Source organism: Vigna unguiculata, chromosome 9, assembly GCF_004118075.2.
Source record: "Vigna unguiculata cultivar IT97K-499-35 chromosome 9, ASM411807v1, whole genome shotgun sequence".
NCBI lineage: Eukaryota > Viridiplantae > Streptophyta > Magnoliopsida > Fabales > Fabaceae > Vigna > Vigna unguiculata.
Genome location: NC_040287.1, coordinates 40,032,059 through 40,058,073, shown reverse-complemented (window position 1 = coordinate 40,058,073; position 26,015 = coordinate 40,032,059). Strand labels below are relative to the sequence as shown.

Genomic DNA, 26,015 nt, shown 5'->3' with positions numbered 1-26,015 from the left:
ATAAAATTGTAAAATTGTAAAAATTACAAAATTATGATTAAAAAATTATAAATTTTGAAATAATGATATTATGATAAGATTATAAATTATTAAAAATAAAAATATGAATTGTAAAATTACATAACTTAAAATTTTAAAAATTATGTTTTTTTATATTTAAAAATTTTATTATTTTCTAACTTTATATATTTTTGTATCTTTTAATTTTATATTTTTAATTTTGTTATTCTAAAAATAATTTTGGTTAAATACTATAAATATTTGAGGGAGACTTTCATCATTAAAAATTTTTAGTATTTATGAGATAATATTTAAGTAGAATGCCCGGATATGATAATTCTCTGACGGCCACAGTATATAAATCTAACAAGTACCCAATTGAAAAAATTTGTATTTGAAAAATTCAATTGATCAAAACAAATAATGTGATTAATTTAGATTTTTCAAATTTATAGGAAGTTCAAAACATAATTAAATCTATTATCACTCACAAGGAAAATAGTGAAATAAATAGAAAGAAACATAAATTAGATGATAAATAAAATAAATGACTACAGAAGAAAATGAAAAAAATATTCTAAATTATTGAAAAATAATGATTAAAAATGTTGCACTTACCTTCACACATAGCGTTCTTATTAAGAGTATTTGATAAAGAAAGCAGTTAGCTTCAATGAAATTAAAAAAATTAAAATTAATTAATTCAGTTTTATTACATTTAAAACACTCTTATATTTAAATTTAGACAATACTTAAAACTAATTTATATATGTATATACTATTTTATGAAATCATTAACCAAATTGAATTAACTCATTTTTCAAATAAAATTTGTAAACTTTAGCATCTTAATTATACTTATTCTTAAAATTCAAAATCAATTTAACTAATTTTTTAATTAAGTAATTTTGTTTATATATTAGTTTATATATATTTTGCACAAATAATAAACTAGATTATTAAATACATACCGGTCATTATTAATATTTTCTTTAGAAAAAATTAAAAGTATGATCGAGTCTCATAACAAATACGAGTACGATTCAATTTTTAAACATTACAATTTTATGTTAAAATTGTCTTAAAATTAATTTTTAATTATAGCTTATAGAGAAAATGAATTGATTAGATTAAACTCACCACACTTCACATATATTTAGTGAACTGATCATTTATCCTAATTTTTTATATGCTATATTGAAAATTGACAATTTAAAAGACAGAAAAATAAAATAAAATTAAACACTGGTGAGTAATACTTGCGTGTGCTGTGTCCCATGCTGCTACCGAAGGGGTGCAAATTACTGTGAAAAATGCTTTTTTCGAATTTTCTTCTTCAGTTACAGCTAAAGGATCTATGCCATGGCCACCACCCTGCCTACGTATAAAAGCCTCGTTCCTTCCTGAAACTTCTCTCGCTTCTCTTAAGTAACGCACACAAACACGCTTTTTCTCGAAATCCTCGTTGCGGGCAGCGAGTTACAGAGAGAAACTAGAGCGAGAACACCGCACCGTCGTCTCCGTGAGGTTCCTCCAAATGTTGGACACCTACGTGTTTGGATGGATCTTATGCGCCGCGCTGAGCGCATTTGCGATTCGCAATTTCGTTTTCGCGGGGAAGAAATGTTGCGTTTCGTTGGAGACCGATGCCGCTCTGTGCGCCGAAAACATCACCACTGCCGCCGGAGAATGCAGATCGTCGAAGCGCGACGGCGAAGTTGACGTCGTAATTGTCGGAGCTGGTGTCGCCGGCTCCGCTCTGGCTTACACTCTCGGCAAGGTATTTTGAATTAGATGTCTCCTTTATGGTCTTTCTATTTCGATACCTGCTTCTTCGTCGTTTATGTCTTACTCTTGTGTTTTGTCCAAACCGGACGAAAAATGCGTTGATGTTTCTCTAAGAATGATCGTTCGATTAGTTGATGGCAGTGAAGAGGCGCATTAGATTAAGCTTCGCTTGCATGTAGTTGTAGCGTTATAGAGACAGAGATTATTAGAGGAAGGGACAATGATAGTGATTGTAGGAAGTTGCTCTAGAGTACTTCTTGCTTTTGAGATTTGAGAAAAAAAAATGTTACGGTATTGCTTTCTTAATTGCTTGGGCGATTTGAAGTGTCTGATTTAATCGATCATCACGTGTGTTGAAGAAAAACTACGCTAATCCGTTGGTAGGTGATGGATCCGCACCTGAAGACTTTGAAAGTCGAACACTCTCGACTTTGATTTTATTTCTTCTAAGCATCTGAAGATGTGATAGTCTGATTTAGGATGAACAAGACTTTTGGCACTTCATTTCTTTTATCTATTTATTTTTTAAATAAAATATTCAAAGCAGTCAGGTACATGTTTTGAAGATTTTGTTGATTTTTAACTTTAAGATCACGGTACAGTATAATTTCAACAATACCTCCATGAATAAACAGTTCGATTTTAGATGTATTTACAGACAGAAAAGAATGGATTTTCTAGTATTACTTATCCTGCGTTCAATTTAAACGTGTGGCCAGAAATTTTCACTTTTATTTGGAGATTCTTTATCTATGCTTAGTGATGCTGTTTATATGGGTTGATTGTAGTTGTTGGATGGTATAGCAATATGTACTTTAGGACTAGGAGTTATGCGGTCCAGCTGGTTCTATCCTTCTCCGTGTCCTTTTTCATGGATTTTTTGGCTTGCAAGAGAGAGCTGGTAAATACGATAAATAATTTGATAAAGAATGAAGAGGGAGATAAGAAGGAAACTATAATGGAAGAGAGACCGAATATATGAATATAATACCTTTTTCTAGTAATTTTTGCGCTGTGGCGTTTGATCAGAATGAATGCAGATATATTTTTTGGGCTTTTTAAGTACTATTTTCTCCAACAGATTCATAATTAACTTTTGATAGCATAATTATCATCTAATGTAGGATGGACGTCAAGTACTTGTCATTGAAAGAGATTTGAGTGAACCAGACAGAATTGTTGGAGAGTTGCTACAGCCTGGAGGTTATCTCAAGTTAATTGAGCTGGGACTTGAAGGTAGTGCAAACTTAACTTTATGGACATTCAGCATATAATAGTCCTACTGTGACTAATCGCGAGTGCTAGAAATAGTACACATTTGTTTGGTCATTTAAACTATGGCTTGTGCAAAGTGTAGAAGGACTACTGATTCCCTATCACTGCAGATTGTGTGGATAAAATTGATGCTCAACAAGTGTTTGGTTATGCTCTTTTCAAGGATGGGAAACACATAAGACTTTCTTATCCGTTGGAAAAGTTTCACTCAGATGTTGCCGGCAGAAGCTTTCACAATGGGCGTTTTATTCAGAGGATGAGAGAGAAGGCTGCCTCCCTTCCCAAGTATTTGGTTTCTTCCTTTACTTTGCTGTTCTTGGTTTTCTGCCTACTACACAGGATTTAGTTTTTGAGTAGCACATCATTTTACCTGATTTTTCAAACTCTCTCATCGATGCCATTTGAACTGACTTGGCTTGATATTCTAATCATGTTACTTAGGTTTAAAGTTATTTATGCAATCAGGTTGTCTCCCTATATCCCTATCATTCAGACAGCTATATAGCTATAATTGGTTTTATTATTATAGCCAATATAATTCAGAAATCATATTAACAATTGAAAAATAGACCTACCATTATAGACTTGAACTGAAGGTACTTTCTTGTTCATACACACGTACATACATATTTATTTATTCACTTAAGTATTTTTTTTCATTTAACAGTGTAAGACTGGAGCAAGGAACAGTTACTTCCCTACTCGAAGAGAAGGGAGTAATTAAAGGCGTGCAATACAAAACCAAGGATAGTCAAGAATTATCAGTTTGCGCACCCTTTACCATTGTTTGTGATGGCTGTTTTTCAAACTTGCGTCGTTCTCTTTGTAATCCTAAGGTGATAATACAACTTCTTAAGCTTAAACACATGATTTAGTTTCCAGAGTCAAATAAAATTTGGTTTATCTCTGAAGTATCAAGCTTTCATACCAGGAATTAACATTTTGATATTATTCATTTGGAGAGTTCCCTCTTCTCTCGGTTAAATGTTAACGTTTGCTTAGAGTATTCCTGATTAGGATGCTTTGTTTATAGGTAGATGTGCCCTCTTGTTTCGTAGGCCTAGTTTTGGAGAATTGTGAACTTCCTTATGCAAATCATGGCCATGTCATACTGGGAGAACCTTCACCAGTTCTGTTCTATCCAATAAGTAGTACAGAAATCCGCTGTCTAGTTGATGTTCCTGGTCAGAAAGTTCCGTCTATTTCCAACGGTCAAATGGCTAAGTATTTGAAGACAGTGATCGCTCCACAGGTACCTATATATAGAGGTTCTACAAATTCTCTATAAACCTTGGCAGATTTTGTTTCAACGGGAGCAGCAATTTATTTCGCATTCTCAGTTAATAGTGTTGGATAATGATGCGGGAAAATTGAATGCAGGTTCCTCATGAGCTTCATGACGCATTCATAGCTGCAGTGGACAAAGGCAGCATCAGGACAATGCCAAACAGAAGCATGCCAGCAGCTCCTCATCCTACTCCCGGAGCCCTGCTGATGGGAGATGCATTCAACATGCGCCATCCTCTAACGGGGGGTGGCATGACTGTGGCATTATCTGATATAGTAGTGCTTCGAAATCTTCTTAGGCCTTTGCGTGATCTGAATGATGCACCCAGCCTTTGCAAATACCTTGAATCCTTTTATACCTTGCGAAAAGTAATGTGCTCTATAACATTGATTCATTGAATTGAGGCAACAACCTATTTTTTTTTCCCAGACGGAACGCAAAAAACACGAATATGTTACTCTAACTATCTTCTTCTTTCAATTTGCAGCCTGTGGCATCCACTATAAATACGCTGGCAGGAGCTCTTCATAAGGTTTTTTGCGCATCACCTGATCCAGCGAGGATGGAAATGCGCCAAGCTTGCTTCGATTATCTTAGTCTTGGAGGTCAATTCTCGGAAGGGCCAATCTCTCTGCTTTCGGGGTTAAATCCTCGCCCCTTGACCCTGGTTCTCCATTTCTTTGCTGTTGCAATATATGGCGTCGGCCGTTTACTGCTACCATTTCCTTCACCTAAACGGATATGGACTGGACTTCGATTAATTTCTGTAAGTAGCAAATTTGAGTATTCATTGTTCTTTTATCTGGAAAATTAGTCGGAAAACTCCCTTTAATCTAACTGCAAAAATCTATTTTATCTATTGTCAGAGTGCATCCGGTATCATCATGCCAATAATCAAGGCAGAAGGAGTCCGTCAGATGTTCTTCCCTGCAACCGTTCCAGCTTATTACCGAAATCCACCGCCTGCCTAAACGCGAATTCAGTGACGTCTTCACGAACCATTCAATATGAGCTACCGATATTTTTGTTCTTTAGAAATCTACCGGCTTCAATTGGGACATTTGAAAGCAATCTAGATTTAACGTGAGTTCTCTATAGAGTCGATTTAGAGTTAAAATGATTTTTTTTAATATTTGTTAACTAGTTACTGCTTATATTTTAAAGCGCCTCATGGATGCTGAGGAATATAATAAACCTCACACAATAATTTCACTGAAGTTGCGAAAGCTTAAATCTTGAGCAGGAATAATTGCAGTTGTGACATGCATGATCAACATACTGTTAAACCCAAGGACCAACCTGACAAAATGTAAGCTAAAGAAAAAGTAGGTATTGAATACAAAACCACTGCTTAGCTAATTCACTTCGCAAATCACCTCAAATTTAGCTCATCTGCTACCTATTGATGCAGATTTTGAACGCTACATTCGCTACATTTCACTCTCCAAATTTTAAGTATATAATATAATAGTGAATGACTAAAATAATCTTTCAACACGTGTCAAATATATAAAGGGACACTATTAAACATTTTTAAATAATGGAAAAAATAGTATGCCCGACACTTCATGGAACAATATGTCAACCTTCAGAAGCATTTGGATCGAGGGTCCCCGGGTTCGGCGCTTGGCGAAGACATTGCCGCTCAAACAAGGCTTGGCGAGGACATTGCTACTCAATCAAGTCACTCTACCAATGATTCAATACTTTGTACAAGACAAACAAGTTATGCAAGTCTGTTAAACAAGCGTTACACTCTTTGCTAAAAGGAGGAAAACATAATTGAACATCATCAGTACAATGCACATAATGCGGAGCTAAAATTCTAAGTTAGAAATTGCACCTCAGAGTGTATCCAGCTTCCTTACCGAAAAGGATACAAAAGGACCAAAAAAAAGAAAAAACTTTCATTATTTTTCCTTCAACACCATCAGTAAAATATTTTTCAGCAGTTACCAAACGTAATCTCCAATCACGAAGCTATCAGGGATCAGTTATTTAAATAGCAAACCACTTTTTAAGTTGCTACGAGGTAGTCAGTCTAATTGATAATTAGTTTACTAAAAACGATAAAGTTAGCAATTAAAATCAAGACTCCAAAGTGGAATGCCTTAGAGGTGAACTTGGATCGTTTCGTTCGTGGAAAAACAGGCCTTGTTAAAATAGGATGAAAAATGGGTCGTCAAACCAAGTGTTAGTGATGTGACTAAACATTATATGCAGCATCAGTGATTGACAGGGATACTGCATGGAACGTGTGCTATGCATAGTAGTAATAATAATGCATATATAGTTTGGTTACTGTGAAGGGCTCCAATTGCATACATGAAGTGAATTAATGGCCTAGAGAACCCCTCGAATCTACTGAGACCACATTACAGGGGCATTAAATATGTGGTTGGAATGCTAAATATTTAATACATAACCTTATATTTGATTTTGAAAAAACAAAAACAAAAACACCATTATCTAATTCTCTAATCATTGCAGAAAATTTAATCACGTAGCAACTATATTTTAGCCGGATGATATGTCAATTAATGAGGAACTTTAGTAATCCTTTTCGAATACCTCGCATCCTTTCGGGTCCCAGGATAGTTGAACCGATTTAGTTTCTTCTTTCCTTTTTTATGGCCTCGTATGAAGTCAACACTTCCTTGAACTTCGCCTCAGCAGCCTCTGTGACATTTCCACATACACGGATATGTTATTTAATAATAATAATATTATGGCTTGAGGCAACAAGATCGTATGCTCTGATAAATCAATACTTACCAATATTATCCTGGTTTTGATCAGGATGATACTCCTTTGCCTTAGTTCTAAATGCTGTCTGCAAAGATAAGAGCATATAAATGAAACGAAGACAGAATATCAAGAAGATGATACTGTAGATAATACAGGGCAGTGCCAACAATGGCAACATATTTAGCAAAAATTAACACACACTATAGAAATCAACTGAGGACTAACTTATTACGACAATTTCGTAACTAAATATAGAATCCTATGGCTTCATGGGAGGGCAATTGTTGGTAAACTGGAAGCAAGTTATGGCAGGGTTTTTAATTTTTTTGGAGAAATAACCACAAATCATAGATGACACCACGGCATCGTTTCTATGTTCTAGTCACATGTTACATACCATAGAATCTGAAAGTAAAATAAGACAAGTATGATGCGTACAGTAACTAGTGGACAAAATCTTAGTAAAACACTAAAAGTAATATGCAAAGGTATTGCGACAAAAAAAGATTTGTTACCTTAATCTCAGCATCTGAATACGGCGTTTTTCTAAACCTGAGATTCATGAAAACAATAATTCAATGACTAATCATGAACTTAAAACAAGAACGCTAACTTGTTATGTAATTATTGACACACTTGTATATGGGTCTTTAAATATTTACAAAGTTGCACATTTACATTTAAAGCAAAAATATGGAAACACCATTGCAACTAGTTGGGGAATTAGAAATTAATAAGAGGTGGCTTAATACGGTCAAATGGCAGAATCATTATAGAAATACCATTCCCTCTCCCAGAGCATGACGCTTCTCAAAAGATTCACTCTGTTGCAGAATGATTCCGAACTCCTGCTCTAGAATACCTGATTCACAACCCCAAAATCTCTCCCACAACTACCTATGCAACTATTCAGTTAACAACCTCTCCTTCACATGGAACAGTCTCTTCCTTTGTCAGGTCTGGAAAATGATCCAATTGGGCTTGCATGTTGCAAACTTGCAATTGTTAGCATGTGTCAAAATCATATACTTGATTCTTGTTTAGCTTTGTGATTAAATGCTGGTAAACATTGTTGTCAAAATCAATATCTTAAGATAGGGAGGGGTTGAAAGATAGTATATCTCAGGGTTGTAAGATCCTAACAACAATGCAAAACTAAACTTAAGGAACATGTACATATGCATTAAAAGTAGCATAAATAAAGAAAATAAGCTTCAAATCCAATCACAGAATGTTAAACTTAAAACTAAAAGTGCAAAAGCTTAAAGATCAAATTTAATTCATAATTAGACATAAGTTATAAACACAATTTTATCATAGAAGATAGATTTCAAACCATTTTCTCTTGAAATAGAGCAGAGCAAGGAGCAAGAGACAAAAAAAAAGGACAAAAGAAAGGCACAAGCCACAACAAAGACAAATCACGCAACAGGGGCGTGCACAAGTTGAACAGAAGGGCAAACCCAGTATCAGGGTACAGAACAAAGTAAACTGAAGTCACAAGTCCCCCAGCAACAAAGGGCAAAAGATTTGAACTATAAATCACTGATCAATTAGGGTTTTGAGTCAAAGAAGGGGCACAAGGGAACTAGGGCGCTGGTCATGTGACTAGGAAGGAGCTTTGAAATATACAAAATGGAGCGAAAATTGGAAGAAAAGGTGCATTTTTCATATCAGGTCCCAAAATCTGGCTGGAATTCCACTTGAAATAGGGCTGGCCATCACACAATTGTACAGACAAGTTTGTGATCCTCACTGTCATCTCACGGAGTCACAATCCAGTGACCAATTCACCTTGTATCTGGCTCCAAAGATCACAGGATCATGTACGCATTAATTGTGATGTTAACAAAACTGTTCATTAAAGAGAGATTGTTTGTTGAATTCTCTGGTTGTATTTTATAAGGGACCCGTATAATATTTCTTCTTATCAGACATTATCAATTCTCACTTGTTTCTTTTTTTCTGTTATTTATATAGTATGAATAGCTAGCTATATTACTTCCACAAGTTATGCAAGCAAAACCATGATATTTCCCCTGAAAACAAATATTAAATGGACCACTTATTCAACATTTTGTGAGTACCTGTCAAGACCCAAATTTGAGTAGTGATGTGATAATGCATAGTTTCCGGTCTCTCTTGGAGGTTCTCGATAATTGGTCCTCCGATCTCTAAAGGATGTATCAGTCTTCCAGTACCAATCTTCTCTCTGGAAATGCTGATGATATGCACCCTGACCGTTTTCCCTCCAGCTCTCGTAGCTTCTTTTATACTTGTTCCTTTCTCTGTTAAACACGCTTTGCATACGCCTTATTCGTTCCTACAAAAGAGCATATGGACAATCATCAAGTGGTACAAATTAAAAAAACATTTTATAAGGATTAAAGTGTAATCCTGGGATTATCATGTCATTTATAGGGACTCGATCTTTTTTAATAGTAAGTTATATGTTTCCTAGGAAAATACTCTTTAATATTTCATACTTGATTTGATTCAATTATGTCTCATGTTAGAATTTCATATTCGATTAGGATTTTATATCTCAGTAAGATTTATGTAGTATTTTTTTATCATCTTTGACTTTAAACACATTATCCGTGCCGTATACCATTTAGACTGTTCAGCATAGTTATAACAGTGAGATTATTTTTTCCTCAAAAACTCATCAAGAGTGAGTTCTTTACCCTACAGAATTACTCTAGTCAGCCTTAGTTGAATCCCATCAGCTTAGGTTTATTGATGTACATTACTTTGGCTTAAGCTAAGGTGCCTACAACCATCAAATCAAGCATTCATGCAATCTAAGCTTTGCATTTCTCTCTGACTCATTATGAAGCATTAAAAATGATTTTTTCCGAAATATTGTGATTCAGCCTTCTGAAAAAGATATAGCACAACACACCATTCCATCTCAAATTTGAAAAATGCAATGCAATGTTCATATCGAAAACAATATAAACAAAAGAAATATACAAGTACCGAGAATAGTAACAAAAACTCACCACTCTTTCCATCTCCTCCTCGTACTCCTCTTGCAGTCGCTTATTGTGCCTCCTCCACGCCTCTTCTTGAAATGATGTTCGGAACGACCCACCTCTCTGTCCTTTATGTGACTGTGTCCTCGATAGCTACAACAAGAATTAACATGTTCAAAACAATACACCATCAGTTTCACCGTGAATTGAATCTTCAAATTACAAGATACTTTCGATAAACTGCGTAATAATACTAGTTGACAGAAAATACAAGGTCTCGTATATTGAATACATCAAATGATTGTATGTATTACTCACTGTTTGTACAGGGAAAAAAGACTAACAAACTTGCTTACAGACTCCTATGTCTCTAACTAACTGATACACGATAATAATCGAGAAGAGAAAAACCAACGCCGTCGAGGCCTCACACATGCAAATCATCCGAATAACATACAAAGAAAAACATATCCTAACAATTTTCATACATCATACGTCAATTACTAATACCATCGCTCTAACAGATTTCAATGCGTTTGGCTCGTCACAATTTTAAATTCACTTTCCGTACCTGAACACAGAACCAATCAACACTTCTCCGCAGCGGACCGACCTACAAATTCGAAAGCAATTCTCATATTCGAAGCTAAATTAAATAAAAATCCGTTTCTGTAATCCTCTCGAGCAAAACCTAAGATTGATTGAGAAAAACAAATTGAAGAAAAAGAATCACCGCAAAGGTAGTGACGGTGGCGCCAATTAAGCCGAAGAGTAAAGCTCCCCAAATCCTCGCGTCTTTGTCTTTATCGTTCTCCGCGTCCTCCTTCATTGCAACAAATATAGCATTCGACGATTTCTATCACCACCGGTTCGACGATTAAATAAACACACACCGCATCCTTTTCAGCACTTTTCCTATCTTCGCTTTATTCGCAACTCCCTATTCGAAGTCGTTGCCAATTCACAAAGACTCTCTGGTAAGATTTTTATTTGTCAATAATCTTAAAATCGTAATTCACAAACACTCTCTGGTAAGATTTTTATTTGTTAATTAATCGTAATAAAATTACGGTTAGTTATTACTATTACCGAGCCACAGGAAATTAAACACTTCTTATATTGGGCCGGTTTGAATAATAAAAAAGTGGGCCCGTAGGAAGCCCATTACGAACCCATACCGTTGGATATTGTTATTCATACCAACCAACCGACACTTGGTAAAACATAGCAACAGGAATATTAGTTACATTCCCACGAATCCAGTCTCTGTTTTTGTACTTTTTTTTTTCTTTATCCATGCGCGTTGTGGAGGACAGACAGAATGCACAAAGTTCAGATCTAAGCTCTGATACCAATTTCATTGAGAAGGTTCAATAACGCTGTTTTTGCTGGTAAGTACTAAGCAGAGAACATTGTACGGATCCGTGTCCATCAATTATCTGGAATATATCTGGTACGTTTCCTTGCTTCCAACGGTCTAGTTCTTAGAATTACAGTCCTGAATGCGTTGGAGAAACGAAATGTTCAAAATAAAGTATATTACTCAAACTAGCTTTTGATGTTTTGATAGTGCGAATTATATGATATTGTGTGGTTGTTTAACTCCGTGTGATTCGTTTATTGAGATGTTCGTTTCGATTGATCTTGCAGAGTACTGTATAACATTAACATCCTCGTGGTCATAGCATAAACAATTGAATGATGTCGCGGAGACCTGTGAATCTGTCTCGGCGATTTGGAGACAGCGGAGGTGGATTGTTTTCATCGTCGAAATCAAAGACTTCGCCAGCTTTGTCGGTTGGACTCATAATTGTGGTAATGAATAGATTCAGATTATTATTAACACATGGAGCTTACTTGTGCAGTTTTATTATATGGAGGGGATTTCTGATCACTTTTAGGTTGGTAACTTCTGTAGGGAGGCCTGTTTCTAATTGGCTATGTTTACAAGGGCTCAGGTTTGATTCCAATTGTTTCTTACTTAAATTCAGATGCTGTGATTTTTTCCTGTTTTACTTGCGTGCATTTATTTATTTTTCCTCCCTGTTGCTTTTTATAGGTGGATTTGGCAGCCGTTTGGAGTCTGTCAGCAGGCTTCAAGGTACCTTTCTTCCCTTACTTTAAATGGTATTTTCTTTACTTTCTAATTTTTAAGGCATTACGCATATGAAGGTGGTATTTTGTTGGTATTGCATTAACTGTACCGTGTTTGATTTATTTTTTTAATTGGCGATTCTGCTTGTGCTTACTTCTTGATTGTGAGAAGTTTGTTGAGGAAAAATCCATGTCTTACTACCTTTATGGAAAAATTCGACAGGGCACTATAAAGGCCACTAGAAGTGAGGAGAATAGATTACATGATTTTTATTCTTGTGAAAAGGGTGAGAGGGAAGAACATTGGAAGATGTTGTTAAGACAGATATGATGAATGTTGTTTTTGAGAATTTGATCTTTAGCAGAGTCTAATGATGGTGTCATTTGATTCATGTAGCCAACTAATGAGATTAGGCCTTTGTTATCATTGTTTTAATTAGCCTTTTGTAAGCTCAAAAACACAAGTCGCTGTTGTGCCGTAACCTTTTGAAATATTCACGACAAATACAACAGTTACTTGTTTTATCTTTTCTTGGTTCAGGAAGGCAATATCCCGCCACTGGTTATGTACCCCTTATTATCTTTTTGATTGTAACTAAAACAATCTAGTTGGTTTTGTACTGGCCGTGCATTATGGCTTATAAGTTATGATGACCATCTTCTGAGTCCTGACTTGTGTAAATAGGATAAATGATATTACACAAAATGAATGGACCGTTATATGTTTATCCCACTGTGCTATTCACGGTGATACTTCAGTGTTTTGCATCTCGTTAAGGAGCCTGGTTTTAAACTAATGGTGCTGTTCTGTGATGAAAGACCAGTTTTTTGGCACTTCTGCAGTTCATAGACTAGTTCAGTAATATCCATTACACTGATTTCACGTGTATGTATGGGGAATATCCACAAATCATGATAAAGGTTTCTGGAAATATATTTCAGTTTTTGGAGTTGTTTAATAAATTGTGGTCTTGCTCTTAACTAAGAGCCATAACTTAGTTGCATTCTCTATGATAAATAATTTTTAATCATTTGAACAAACAGATAATTACTTGGCATTTGTTTAACTTCTAAATGCAGGTGATTATTTGTGTACTGGAGAGGTCCCACGAGCAATTCCCATTTTGAAGAAAGCATACGGTGATAGCTTACACAAAGTTTTGCATGTTGGCCCTGATACTTGTTATGTGGTCTCTAAATTGCTAAAAGAGGAGGAAACTGAAGCCTGGGGTATAGAACCTTATGATATAGAGGATGCTGATGCTAATTGCAAAGCACTCATTCGCAAAGGCATTGTGCGTATGGCTGATATCAAGTTTCCTCTTCCATACAGGCCAAAAGCTTTCTCTCTTGTAGTCATTTCCGATGCCCTTGATTTCTTATCTCCCAGATACCTTAACAAAACTCTTCCGGATTTGGCAAGGATATCAACAGATGGAATAGTGATATTTACTGGTAAATGCACTTAAATTAGTGCCTAATCCCGTCTATATAAAAAAAAAATCACTGAAAGGGGAATCATGTAATCTAGCACTTATTCATGTCGTTTTACTAGAGTGGCAAAATCACTAGAAGGAAATAAAAGTAGGGTAACGTTTCCAGAACTCTTTGGTTTGAAAATTTAATATGTTAAGATTTTAAGTTTTTCTTGTGTTGGTTCTGATAGGTTGAAAGGTTATCCTAAGCTGCAATCAATAATCTTTTGAACCTTTGTCTGGCATATTAGCATCTGATTTTTCTGTGTATAAATGTAGGTTATCCAGATAATAAAAAGGCAAAGGGTGCAGACGTTTCTAAATATGGAAAAACGGTGTGTACATTTTACCTGGATCATTGCTTCATTATCTATTATTGTGTGTAACATATATAGTATATATATATATAGAAACAATATGAAACAAAAAGAATTTACGCATTTGTCTTGCTTCAGGCTAAGATGAGGAGTTCATCCTGGTGGGTCCGGTATTTCCTTCAGATTAACTTAGAGGAGAATGATGCTGCTTCCAAGAAGTTTGCACAGGCTTCAACTAAGAGTTCATATGTTCCAAATTGCCAGATATTCCACCTGAAGTCTCTCAATTGACTTTCACGATGATTACATTTGAATTATTGAAGCTCCCAATGGTTGTTACCCGTGAGTTTCATCTAAAACGCTTTTTTTTTTCTATAAAAGGTAATTTAATTTATCAAATTTTAATTAATTCTAGTTGAATAGGTGATCTTTAGTGCAGTGGCAGTGATTGTTGTACTTTTAAAGGAACGTTACTTTTTCATTGAGATATAGATTGAATCCCGTTACATACTTTGCTTTTTCTCTTGCTAATTTCTATACAGAAAACCAAAATGAAGTTATTTCTCTTTCTTGTTCTCCACTCCTGTTCTGAGCATATATATTCTGTATTCTAGTAATGAAAATATGTCATATCCTGTCCTGTATTCTGTAACATGTTAGCTTTCCCATATCTGCGTATCAGTTACAATTTTTCTAAATTCGAATATAAAAATTGCTCTTATCATTTTCATGAGTCAACAATTGTATGACTAAATGTGATGAATGTTGAATTATTGGATTATTTATCCAGTGGCATCGATTCTATGATATCGTCATGCATAAAAGGTTTTCTGTTTTTTGTGCCTTTCTTTTCTTGTAAGAGCTTTCGCATTAGATTTCTTTTCAACTGGAAAAGTAATTCTTTGAAAATATACAAATATCTTCAGGAAATCGAACCTTTAGGTGAAGTAAATTAAAACGTGTAAATCCTGTTGTTGAATTATGAAATAAGCATAATATAATTTTATCTTGATTATTATGTGTCAATGATAAATAAACTTCAGATAAGTATTCTACCCTTGCAAGGACTTTTTTTTCTGGATAATTTTTCAAAGAATCACTGAAATAATTTAGTTAAAAAAAAAAACTATAGATGTAAACTCGTGTTTTAAAATACTATTTTGATAAAGCCATGACTTCTAATAAAATAACGAGTTTTAAAAGATGAGTTTATTTTTTTAAAAATAATATAAGTCGTGTTGAAAAAATATTTCAAATAAAAAAGTTAAGTGAAGAAGACATGCGAATTTATTATTTTCGTAAGTCAAATAGGGTTTTAAAATACAAATTTAGTATTATTTTAAAAAATTATAAAACAATTTTTCGTTGGAAAAATAACATTTTTTTATCAAAATTCTTTGTCTAAAACATGACTTATTTACATTTCGTAAATTTTAAATTGTATGTATTCTAATTTCTTCCTGTAAGAATAATATAATTAGTGGTGATGGTAATGATATCAGAAATATGAGTTGTATAAGATTCTGTATGACTAAATATATCATCCACAAAAGAAAATACTAATAATAAATGAAACAAATATTACCTCTCTCTGTAAGCAAATAAAATTTGTTGTTATTTTCATTGTGCAAATTCAGATCACATAGTTCAAAATTACATTTTGTTTGATTAAAACAGGTCAGGGTTAAGTGATGAGTTAAGTCAAATTTATTTTAATTTTTTATTCAATCTAATTAAATTAAATTGAGTTAGGGTTGAGTTATTTTATTTTATATAAGAATTATTAAACGGTAAAGTCATATGTGAGATGAATTAGACTAATAAATTAAGCAATTAAAACTATTACTTTTTAAAAAATTAAATAAACATTACCAATATTTCTTTTTTTTAAGATAACAAAATCAATTATAACTTATAAATAATATTTATATAATAAAATTATTAGAATATTGATATTTTTATCATATATTTATTTTTTTTATCAGTTATATGACTACTATTATCTAGTTGAAATGAGACATGTTTATCAGATTTAAAATTTATAAAATTATTATTCAGCTTAGCTTTAATTAAATGTAATAAAATAGGGTGTTCAGTTACTCTATCAACATCTTCAAAATATAATTAGATCGAAAGACCTTGGATATTGAATGGAATTTCTTATGCAAGCAAATTAGATCATAATATTTAACCTTTTTTTCTTGAAAAAAGAAGGTGTAAAATCACACAAAAGTTTAAGTAAATAATCAAGTTTTCCCTTAATTATAAATGCTTTGTTAATTTAATTACTGAAATAATGATATATTTTGTCAGATCTTAATATGTGAAAGTTTTTTAATTACATCTTATTATTAATTTTTTTTAAATACTTCATCATCAAAATATTTGTTTAAAGACTGATTTAACATTAAATTGATGAGCAATTTATTATTAAATCATAATATTAAAATTTAATTTAAATCTTCAAGAGAAATTAAGGTAAAATTTTAATTCTTTCAAGAAGTAGATATACAGTTTCAATACGTTGAATAATTAAATTGATCATTTACAAACAGAAAAATTATACTACCCATTAGGATGAATAACTTTGTTAGGCATCCTTTTTTCAACAGGATGGGTTAAGGGGAGATGAAATCACAACTATCTATTTCTCCTTCCTCCATTAGAAGAATGATACGTAATCAAAATAAGGTTATATTTAAAAAAAAAAATAGCATAAGGTTATATTTAAAAAAGAAAATAGCATTTTTTCCTATGTGTATTTTTAACTGTCATTTTTCTAGTGGGAGACTTGGTGACAACGAAACTAGCTTTTCTACATTTTTAACAAAAGAAATAAACTGACTCAAAAGGTCCCTAGGTTGCTTAGGATGGAATCTTTTCCAACAAATAAAGTTTTTAGGACATATTTGGTCCCTATTTTTGTTGATTTTATTCAATTTGGTCCCTATTTTCGTTTTATGTTCAATTAGGTCCTCATTTTCGTCAAATTATGGTCAATTTGGTCCTTTTCACTAACGGCGTTTAAATAGTTAACGTTTTTGAACAGTACATGCCACGTGTCAGCTTCTAGTTTTTTTGATTTTTTTTTTTAATTTTTTTTTAATTTTTAAAAATTTTTTTATTATTTTTTTAAAATTTTTTTAATTTCAAAAAAAGTGTCCACGTGTCAAGTCACAATTGTGCCACGTGTCAATGCTAGTGCCACGTGTCAATTTCTGATAGTATTATTTTTTTTGTTCAATTTAGTTCCTATATTCGTTATTTTTGTTCAATTCAGTCCTTATATTCGTTATTTTTGTTTAATTTAGTCCCAAATTTTGTGAAAATAGAACTATTTAATGTTTAAAATTGACATTATTATTATTTATTTTTTAAATTTAATTATAAATTATAATATTTAATTATTAATTGAATATAATTTTTAGATTCAATTGTTAAATAGAATATAATTATTTAAATATTATTAAAATATAATTATTTAAATATTATTAAAATATAATTATTTAAATATTATTAAAATATAATTATTTAAATATTATTACAATATAATTATTAAAATTTTAAAAATATATATTAATATTTGTAAAATTTACATTTAAATTTAAAGTATTTAATATTTTTATTGCATTTTAGATATTAAAATCTAAAATATTTTATATGTAAATGTTAATTTTACAAATATTAGTTTATTTTTCTAAAATATTTGAATATTTATAATATTTTTATATATCAATTTTAAAAATATTTTAGAATATAAATATTAGAAAAAAAATTAATAATTATATTTTCATAATATTTTAAATAATTATATTCTATTTAAAAATTAAATACAAGAATTTATTCAATTTATAATTAAATTTAATAATTTATAATTGAATTTAAAAAATAATAAATTTAAAGATCAATTTTAGAAAAGATATTAATATAATTTGTATAAAAGATATTAAATTTAGTGTCAGACTAAATTGAACAAAAATAACGAATATATGGACTAAATTGAACAAAAATAACGAATATAGGGACTAAATTGAACAAAAAAAAATAATACTACCACAAATTGACACGTAGCACAATTATGACTTGACACGTGAACCATTTTTTTGAAATTAAAAAAAAATTTAAAAAAAATTTAAAAGAAATAAAAAAAAATCAAAAAATTAGGAGCTGACACGTGGCATGTACTGTTCAAAAACGTTAACTATTTAAACACCGTTAGTGAAAAGGACCAAATTGACCACAATTTGACGAAAATGAGGATCTAATTGAACATAAAACGAAAATAGGGACCAAATTAAATAAAATCAACAAAAATAGGGACCAAATATATATTTAAGCCACTTTTTACTTTTCATCCCAATAAATACAGTTTTTACTGAATTATTTAATTTAGCATTTGAACGCTGTACAGTCATCCAAGTAAAAATGTCACTTTTGAGGACAGTGATGTTTTTCTTTTATCCAAATCTGTAAAGTATTTGGATTTTTAAAATTAATTCATTATTGGTGTGTGTTTAATTTTTTTTCCGTAGAATCGATTAGAATTGATTATCTCATATAGAATTAATACGTATTTGACTTTTAAAATTAATTAAAAAATAAAAGAATTACTTTAAATAAAAATCAAATAATTTTTATTTTTGTATTGGAAAATTGATCAAGTCGGAATCAATTCTTTAAAACTGAACCAAACAACCAAATATATCCTTATAATATGTTTGGATTCATCTCCCACTGATGTGTAATTGTTTTTCCAACTCAAAATCATATTAGGTTTAGTTTTAAAAATGATTTTAAACTGAAAAATTCACATCCAAATAGAAGTTTATATTATTAATCTTCGCGTCAACAAAATTGATTTTTTCAAAATCAATTTCTTAACGCACTCCAAAGACACTTTTAATTTTTTAGTAGTTTCTAAACTTTTTTATGTGTACAGTTATAATAGCTTTGTTGTTAACTTGCTTTACATCGATAAGGAATTTTTTTTTTTATGAACAGAAAATAAATACATTGATAAGGAATTCTTTTAGCTAACTTTTAAACTCTCAAATCTTGATTAACTTGTGTTGATGAATAAAAAAACTATTTTTTTATTGTACATATATAATGAGAACTAAACATAAAATTAAGATAATCTAGTTTTATTACTCATTATACTTTTTTAAATTAAAAATTGTATATATTCTTGTCTTGACACCTTTTCTATTTAGTTCATTCTAGAGAACTTTTGTAGTGATTATGACCCTATTTGTTGTAGGGTTATAAGGACAATATCTAGACACGTGATTTAGAGAAAAAGTCACGTGGGAATTGCATGGCACAGCACTACATCACATAAACCCTTTTTCGTTTACACTGTAAATGAAAGTTGTTGCATCTTCCCCCACCCCTTGCCTCCTCTAGTGGAGACATTTTTAAATCCAAATTGCTTCTCACTTCTTTATTTTACTAGTGTCAAGGTTTATTCTCGAATCTTCAAATTTTTTTTTCTAACAAATTATTCATATTATTACATTATAACATATTTTAATATAAAGTAAATTAATGTCTATACAATATTTAATTATACTGTTATAAGAAAAAAATAATTTCTTGGTACGAGATGAGAATGGAACACTCGGTTGATTATCTCATTTCTATTTCTATTTTCAGAGTAAAAATTTATTTTAATTACATTTTTATACTATCAAGTTAATCTCATCGAATAAAGGATACATTTATACCTTCGTCCAACTGATATATTAACATGACTATATTAATCAAGAAATATAACACTCATTGTAAAAACTATCTTTTATTGTAAAAAAATATTTATATTTTATAATTTGATTATTTTGATTATAAATAAATAAGTAACGCATTTATGTATTATATTTGTAAAGAAGAGAGTGTTGTATATTAAAGTTTGTGCTCCCCATAAAGTGACACATAGGCATGGATGAAGAGTTAGAATTTAGACTAAGATGTTATTGGAATGATTAGGAAGGGTGATGATCCATAACAAGAAGTTGTTAAAAAGGATAATAAGTGGGAAATGGAGTACAAGTGGCAAGATGAGGGAGGGTGTAGAAAGAGGGTCAGAATTGAAGTGTGTAGTTTGAAGAAGGTCCTTTCAATGTCTGCCAAGTGCAAATCATTACTAATTTTTTTGCCCTTCAACTTCAGAATCTCCACTGCCCTCCTATCTTATCATGTCGGGAATCTTGGTTCCTCCATCTCACTAACCTCTGTATCAAAATCATGCTAATTAAAAACTGCAATCCCACTAATTACTTTATTAATTAAGGGCAAAGAAACTCCGTGTTAAAGTGATCCATCCAGATTATACGGTGGTCCATTTATAAGTTAAGGTAAAAAAATTAGTTCAACTTGATTTGTTTTCTAGTAGGTCAAAAGTTTGGTAATTCGGTTAGATTTATTATGAGTCGGTAAATTAGTGAGTTGACTTATTTATTTATATATATATATATATATATATATATATATATATATATATATATATATATATATATATTTATTTATTTATTTTATATATTTATTATATTTTAATAAAATTGAATTAATTTAATTTATTTTTTAATAGTGGAATGAAAGTGTTTATTTGATTTTTGAAATATTATTATAAAGATAATAGTTAAAAATTAAAGTATTAATATATAATTTGACAAACAAATTAATTAAATATTTAAATTATTTAAATATTATTAAACAACATTTTAACATTTAAAAATATGAAAATGTTAACTAATATAATTAGAAATAGTAAATAATTATAAAAAAAGTTAAATTATAAAAAAATTGATGGATTAACTAATTGAATCCATCTTTAATCCAATTTAAATCTATTTAATCCGTGAATTAAGTGAATTAATTTAATTCAATCCACCTTAAAAAAAAAAAAGTAAATTTCTCTTAACTCAACTTAAGTCAAATCCTTTAATAAACCCATAAGATATTATTTAACTCAACGCTTGATTATAGTCAACGATAAAAGATTTTAAGGTTATCTTATGGAAGAAAAAATAATTTATTTGATTAAATAAAAAATTATGAAAGGGTATATTCCGATCTAGGATTTAATACCTTTTAATCTCTTTCCTTTTGAAAATAATAATTTACAAAAGGACACATTTATACTAATAAAAGGATACACTCGCTACTTTTTATGTTTTAAGAAAAGGTGATAATGATTTATCACATAACAAATAACGGGTTGTTTGTGGTGTACTGTAATGGAGAATGTAATAATTTTTGGAAAAGGTGAATAAGATGGTCAGAGAAAAAAAAAATACTTGCATATGAATAAATAAATAAAATTTCTTCTTTATATGTAATTTTAAATAAAACTTCAAGATTTTAAAATTTTTATTGATTGATTTTATCATTGTGATTTTTGTTGTATTTGATTGGGTTTTTCTTTAGTAAAGGAAAACAAGTTAATGAATTTCTACCAACAAATAATTTAAATAACGGCCACGAGCACTGGTAGGTAGTATCCAATGTAAAGGAATGATGCTCATAAGTCACGGTGCAAGTCGTGTCCGTTTCTAATCGGTGGCCGTAATATCCTATTCACATCTATTTTAAATTTAAATAATTAAATTTAAATAATTAAATTAAATTTTTTATTTAAATCTGTCTTTTTATCAAAATTAGTTTGAATTTTTCTAAAATTTATATTTAAATATTTGGATAAAAATTAGAAGTAGCACAAAAATTAAGATAAAAACTATAATAAAATGCGTAGGCACGCTTATAATTGAAATTAAGTGTTGTAATACGAAAACTGTTGCGAGGTCCTGCATTATCCCTTAATGGATGAAAATTTATGCAGGAAATTTGAAGATGTGTGCAGCAATTTTGGTAATGTAGGAATTATTGTAGTTTATGATTCCTTGAAATGCGGTGATTGTAATTGTGATGCAAGAAGAGACAGAATGAATGGCCGACATTGACGAAAATATAACACAGTTACCGATTAATCCTTGGCTTCCAACTACCACTTCTCATCTTTGTCTCACTGGGTGGTCCTTTGTTATAACCACGACATTTGGCAAATACCCATTACCAAACTGTTGCAACTCTTGTAGCAAGAACAAATGGCCCCAACAATTGGACTCACTGTATATCTGCACTCTTCTCTAATTTATTTTATTACTTTTTAATTTAATTCAATGTTATTCATCATTTCATTTTAATAAAAGGGGTCAAATTCCAATGACAAGAAAAAAAGGCACTTCCCTTTTTGGAGAAATTGTGCTGAAGTTTATTTACAGTTTTTTTCTTTTTTAAATTTACTGTTATATTGATCTTTAGTACAAATAGAATGAAATATATTAAGGTGAATCCTAATTGTGCAGTTAGGAATTATTTTGGTTTAATTACATTTATAGGTTTTTTAGAAGAAATTTGACTGATATATAATTAGCTCTCGGTATTTGTAGGAATGTAAATTTTTATTTATATTAAATTTTTGCAACATTACTAAAAAATTTTATATTATATTAAATTTATTTTACAAATTTGTAAGTTAACATTTTTTGTTGTTATTTTTTTAAAAAATTTTAATCGACAGTTAATTTTTTTATGAATAATTATCTTTTCCAAAATTATAAAATTCATAAATGTTTTTACAAATAAATTTTAAAACAAAATTGACAGCAAATTTTTTTAATAATATATTTGGAGAGATGATCTTTTTAAATTTTGGTTCAAAAATAATTATATTTTAGTTTGTTACGATTTTTTAATCAAAGAATAATTTATTTGAATATTAAGATAAATGACCTTGCATTCTTCTTAAAGTTCTTCGTGTTTTTTCATAAAGAAAATTATTATATTAACGAATTAGCTAATTTCACTTTTATATATAATAAACATTATAAATCGTTTAATGTTTTTTTATAATAAATATAATTTGTTTATATTTCGTAAAATATAATTTTTATTCTTTAAATTTTGAGATCGATAAAAAATTATTGATGAGTTTTGAAAGCGAAAATTGTAGTTTGATAGGTGTCTGACTGCATAAAAATATTAATGTCCGAAACATGTGTTATGAAAAATTGTGGATGAGAAAAGTGATTTCCTGATTTGTGGAAGAAAGGCAAGATAAATATTGGAGAGAGGTTTGTGAGAAAAGTACTGAAAGTGGGAAAGTGAAAAGGGGAGTTTTATTGGAATAGTCTTTCTATAGGTTCATAATTAGCTTAGAGAATTGATGTAAAATATGGGACAGAAGAAGTCAAAAAACTGAAAAGAAAAATGTTTAAATATATATTTGGTCTCTATTTTTGTTAATTTTATTTAATTTGGTCTCTATTTTTGTTTTATGTTCAATTAGATCCTTATTTTTATCAAATTGTTGTCAATTTGATCTTTTCACTAACGGTGTTTAAATAGTTAATGTTTTTGAACAGTACATGCCACGTGTCAGCTCCTGATTTTTTTGATTCTTTTTAAATTTTTAAAATTTTTAATTTTTTTTTTAATTTCAAAAAAATGGTTCACGTGTCAAGTCACAGTTGTGCCACGTGTCAATGCTTGTGCCTTATGGTAGTATTATTTTTTTTGTTCAATTTAGTCTTTATATTCGTTATTTTTTTTCAATTTAGTTCCAATTTTTGTTAAAATAAATCAATTTTGTCCCTTTCAAATTGACACTAAATTTAATATCTTTTATACAAATTATATTAATATCTTCTCTAAAATGGACCTTTGAATTTATTATTTTTGAAATTCAATTATAAATTATTAAATTTAATTATAAATTGAATAAATTCTTATATTTAATTGCTAAATAGAATATAATTATTTAAAATATTATAAGAATATAATTATTAATTTTTTTTCTAATATTTATATTCTAAAATATTTTTAAAATTGATGTATAAGAATATTTTAAATATTTTAAATATTTTAGAAAAATAAACTAATATTTATAAAATTAACATTTACATATAAAATATTTTAGATGTTAATATCTAAAATTCAATAAAAATATTAAATATTTTAAATTTAAATATAAATTTTACAAATGTTAATATATATTTTTAAAATTTTAATAATTTGACGAAAATAAGAACCTAATTGAATATAAAATAAAAATAAAGATCAAATTAAATAAAATTAATAAAAATAGAGATCATAAATATATATATTTAAGCGAAAGAAAAATGAAAAACTAGTTACATTGGAATATGAAAGAAGGATATAAGAGATGACAAAAGTGGAAGAGGCTGCAGCACTACGACACGCCTTTACGTTAGTCTAATTATGTACAGTCCGACCATCTCCTCATGTTTACTTTTGGTTGAAAGATATGGAATAGGGACAGGATAAGGATAAGTACAATGCCCAACAACATTCTAAAAACGTAAAGGAATTTCATTTTAGTTCTATTTCATTCAACTGTTTTGAAAATGTATAAAATTATGAATTATAAAATTTTACGATAATAAAATAATAAAATAATATGTGATGGTAATAAGTCATTAATGTGACATAATAAAATCATAACAGCTTCTTAACAGTTATATATCCTTATTAATAAAAATTCAATTGAAAAATCTAAATTAAATACGAAATAGATTACAAAAAATTAATTAAAAAATTTCAAATTTATCACACATTTCAAATATAATTAAACCTAAAAAAAATAAGTTAATATTTTTCTCATGTTTAATTGATCGAGCAGAGGAGTTACGAAGATATTAAATAATCTTTTTATTTATTATATATATATATATATAATAATAATAATAATATATGAAGAGATTCTTTTTTTTATTTCTATTTTAAAATTTTAATTTTACCTTTTAAGATATAATTATTTATTAAATTTTTTAAAATTGACTGTAATTTTTATAAATTTTTTATAAAATGTATATCTCTATTTTTTATTTTATTTTTTAACTGTTATTCTTTTATCTTTTCTGATATATTCTATTTTTATAAATAAATATAATTTTATTTTATATATTAACTTAATAACATCATAATATTATCACCTATTAATATAATATTATATATATATATATAAAGAATGTGTATACAAAGCATATATTAGATAAATATTGGAGAGAGAGATTTACGCGCCGGCTTACATGTTTGGGTTATTCTTAATGTAGATTGAAAGCTGACGATTTTAACATGTGAATTTTATAATTAAAATTGATTTTAGTTTCATGTATAATTAATATTATGTTAATATTAAAGTTTAGGATGGGTTGGTTCATTCATTTTGGTTTACCTTGTATCTGGTCTACCAAAAATAGACAACAGATTCAGACGGAGCAGTTTGCAGAAAACTTATGAACTACATGGTCTCCTCCATCTTATATATGACTCATAAGTAAATAGCTAGATTAGAAAAAAAAGTGCCATTAACAGTTTATTTTGGATCCATTTCCTTAAAAAATATTATTTCAAATAGAATGATGTTAAATAGGTAGAGAAAAATATAAAAATTAAGATTAGATATTTATTACAAATAAATTATTAGATAGATTAATTTAAAATTAATAAATTGTTAAAACTTTGATAACTAATAATATTATAAATTAATTTAGATTGAAATTCATAAATTAATCATAACTTTTTAGTAATAACGGAGACCAGGTTAAATATAAACAATTTTTAATTTATAAAATAGTATATAACTTAGTCAATACTAGTTTAAGACGATTTAAAAAAAAATAATTTGTAAAGTCTTTGACTTGAACTATTTATTTGATTGTGCAAATACATGACTTTATCTTATCTATTACATTATCATTTATAATTAAAGGTTTTTTTTTCAACCACCAAACAAGGTTCTTATAGAGAGGGTAGACTGATTTTACTTGAAGAGAATATTCTTTATGATCAGACTCGGTTTTGTTTTGCATCAACAGACTTTACAAAATCTAGTAAAATAATGATGTGATATAGTCTCACTTCAATATAGTATGACAACACATTCATTTTATATGCATTAATTTGATTTCTGATATTATAAGAGTGAACAAAGTAAATCAAAAGAATAACGCAAGTTAGACTGTATTAATAA

The 26,015-nt window shown here is 29.6% G+C and overlaps 3 protein-coding genes across 6 annotated transcripts; 2 read left to right on the top strand and 1 right to left on the bottom strand.

Annotated features, from left to right (window-relative positions):
• The first annotated feature begins 1,336 nt into the window (after window positions 1-1,336).
• Window positions 1,337-5,570, top strand: LOC114164844 (squalene monooxygenase-like). Its single transcript, XM_028049615.1, has 8 exons — window positions 1,337-1,780; window positions 2,913-3,024; window positions 3,174-3,348; window positions 3,731-3,899; window positions 4,097-4,315; window positions 4,444-4,719; window positions 4,839-5,117; window positions 5,218-5,570. The coding sequence occupies exons 1-8, from the start codon at window positions 1,538-1,540 to the stop codon at window positions 5,320-5,322; spliced, it is 1,578 nt and encodes a 525-aa protein (XP_027905416.1). The 5' UTR covers window positions 1,337-1,537; the 3' UTR covers window positions 5,323-5,570.
• Window positions 5,571-5,664: 94 nt separating this feature from the next.
• Window positions 5,665-11,096, bottom strand: LOC114164846. 2 transcript variants are annotated; one of them, XM_028049620.1, is made up of 8 exons: window positions 10,811-11,096; window positions 10,649-10,690; window positions 10,105-10,230; window positions 9,187-9,422; window positions 7,615-7,651; window positions 7,127-7,184; window positions 6,923-7,030; window positions 5,665-6,057 (listed from the first exon to the last, which is right to left on the bottom strand). In XM_028049620.1, exons 1-7 carry the CDS (start codon window positions 10,904-10,906, stop codon window positions 6,960-6,962), a joined length of 666 nt encoding a protein of 221 aa, XP_027905421.1. In that variant the 5' UTR covers window positions 10,907-11,096; the 3' UTR covers window positions 5,665-6,057; window positions 6,923-6,959. The 2 variants fall into 2 exon arrangements, with proteins under 2 accessions (XP_027905421.1, XP_027905420.1); XM_028049619.1 differs by lacking the exon at window positions 5,665-6,057 and having other exon boundaries at window positions 6,617-7,030.
• A 198-nt stretch (window positions 11,097-11,294) lies between these two features.
• Window positions 11,295-14,529, top strand: LOC114164845 (probable pectin methylesterase CGR3). Of its 3 annotated transcripts, none has more exons than XM_028049616.1 (7): window positions 11,295-11,530; window positions 11,728-11,892; window positions 11,996-12,035; window positions 12,137-12,178; window positions 13,252-13,626; window positions 13,926-13,981; window positions 14,102-14,529. In XM_028049616.1, the coding sequence occupies exons 2-7, from the start codon at window positions 11,776-11,778 to the stop codon at window positions 14,252-14,254; spliced, it is 783 nt and encodes a 260-aa protein (XP_027905417.1). In that variant the 5' UTR covers window positions 11,295-11,530; window positions 11,728-11,775; the 3' UTR covers window positions 14,255-14,529. The 3 variants fall into 3 exon arrangements, with proteins under 3 accessions (XP_027905417.1, XP_027905419.1, XP_027905418.1); XM_028049618.1 differs by having other exon boundaries at window positions 11,301-11,468; XM_028049617.1 differs by having other exon boundaries at window positions 11,304-11,611.
• Window positions 14,530-26,015: the final 11,486 nt, after the last annotated feature.

What these genes read in the sequence shown, in the direction of transcription:
- LOC114164844 (XM_028049615.1), top strand. Translation starts at nt 1,538, where the DNA reads ATGTTGGACACCTACGTGTTTGGATGGATCTTATGCGCCGCGCTGAGC. An exon ending in TGGCTTACACTCTCGGCAAG is followed by an intron (nt 1,781 to 2,912) that starts GTATTTTGAATT and finishes CATCTAATGTAG; the next exon opens with GATGGACGTCAAGTACTTGT. An exon ending in CTGGACTTCGATTAATTTCT is followed by an intron (nt 5,118 to 5,217) that starts GTAAGTAGCAAA and finishes ATCTATTGTCAG; the next exon opens with AGTGCATCCGGTATCATCAT.
- LOC114164846 (XM_028049620.1), bottom strand. Translation starts at nt 10,906, where the DNA reads ATGAAGGAGGACGCGGAGAACGATAAAGACAAAGACGCGAGGATTTGG. An exon ending in AGGAGGAGATGGAAAGAGTG is followed by an intron (nt 9,423 to 10,104) that starts GTGAGTTTTTGT and finishes GCTCTTTTGTAG; the next exon opens with GAACGAATAAGGCGTATGCA. An exon ending in ATTCAGATGCTGAGATTAAG is followed by an intron (nt 7,185 to 7,614) that starts GTAACAAATCTT and finishes TTATCTTTGCAG; the next exon opens with ACAGCATTTAGAACTAAGGC.
- LOC114164845 (XM_028049616.1), top strand. Translation starts at nt 11,776, where the DNA reads ATGATGTCGCGGAGACCTGTGAATCTGTCTCGGCGATTTGGAGACAGC. An exon ending in CGGTTGGACTCATAATTGTG is followed by an intron (nt 11,893 to 11,995) that starts GTAATGAATAGA and finishes TAACTTCTGTAG; the next exon opens with GGAGGCCTGTTTCTAATTGG. An exon ending in GTCTGTCAGCAGGCTTCAAG is followed by an intron (nt 12,179 to 13,251) that starts GTACCTTTCTTC and finishes TTCTAAATGCAG; the next exon opens with GTGATTATTTGTGTACTGGA.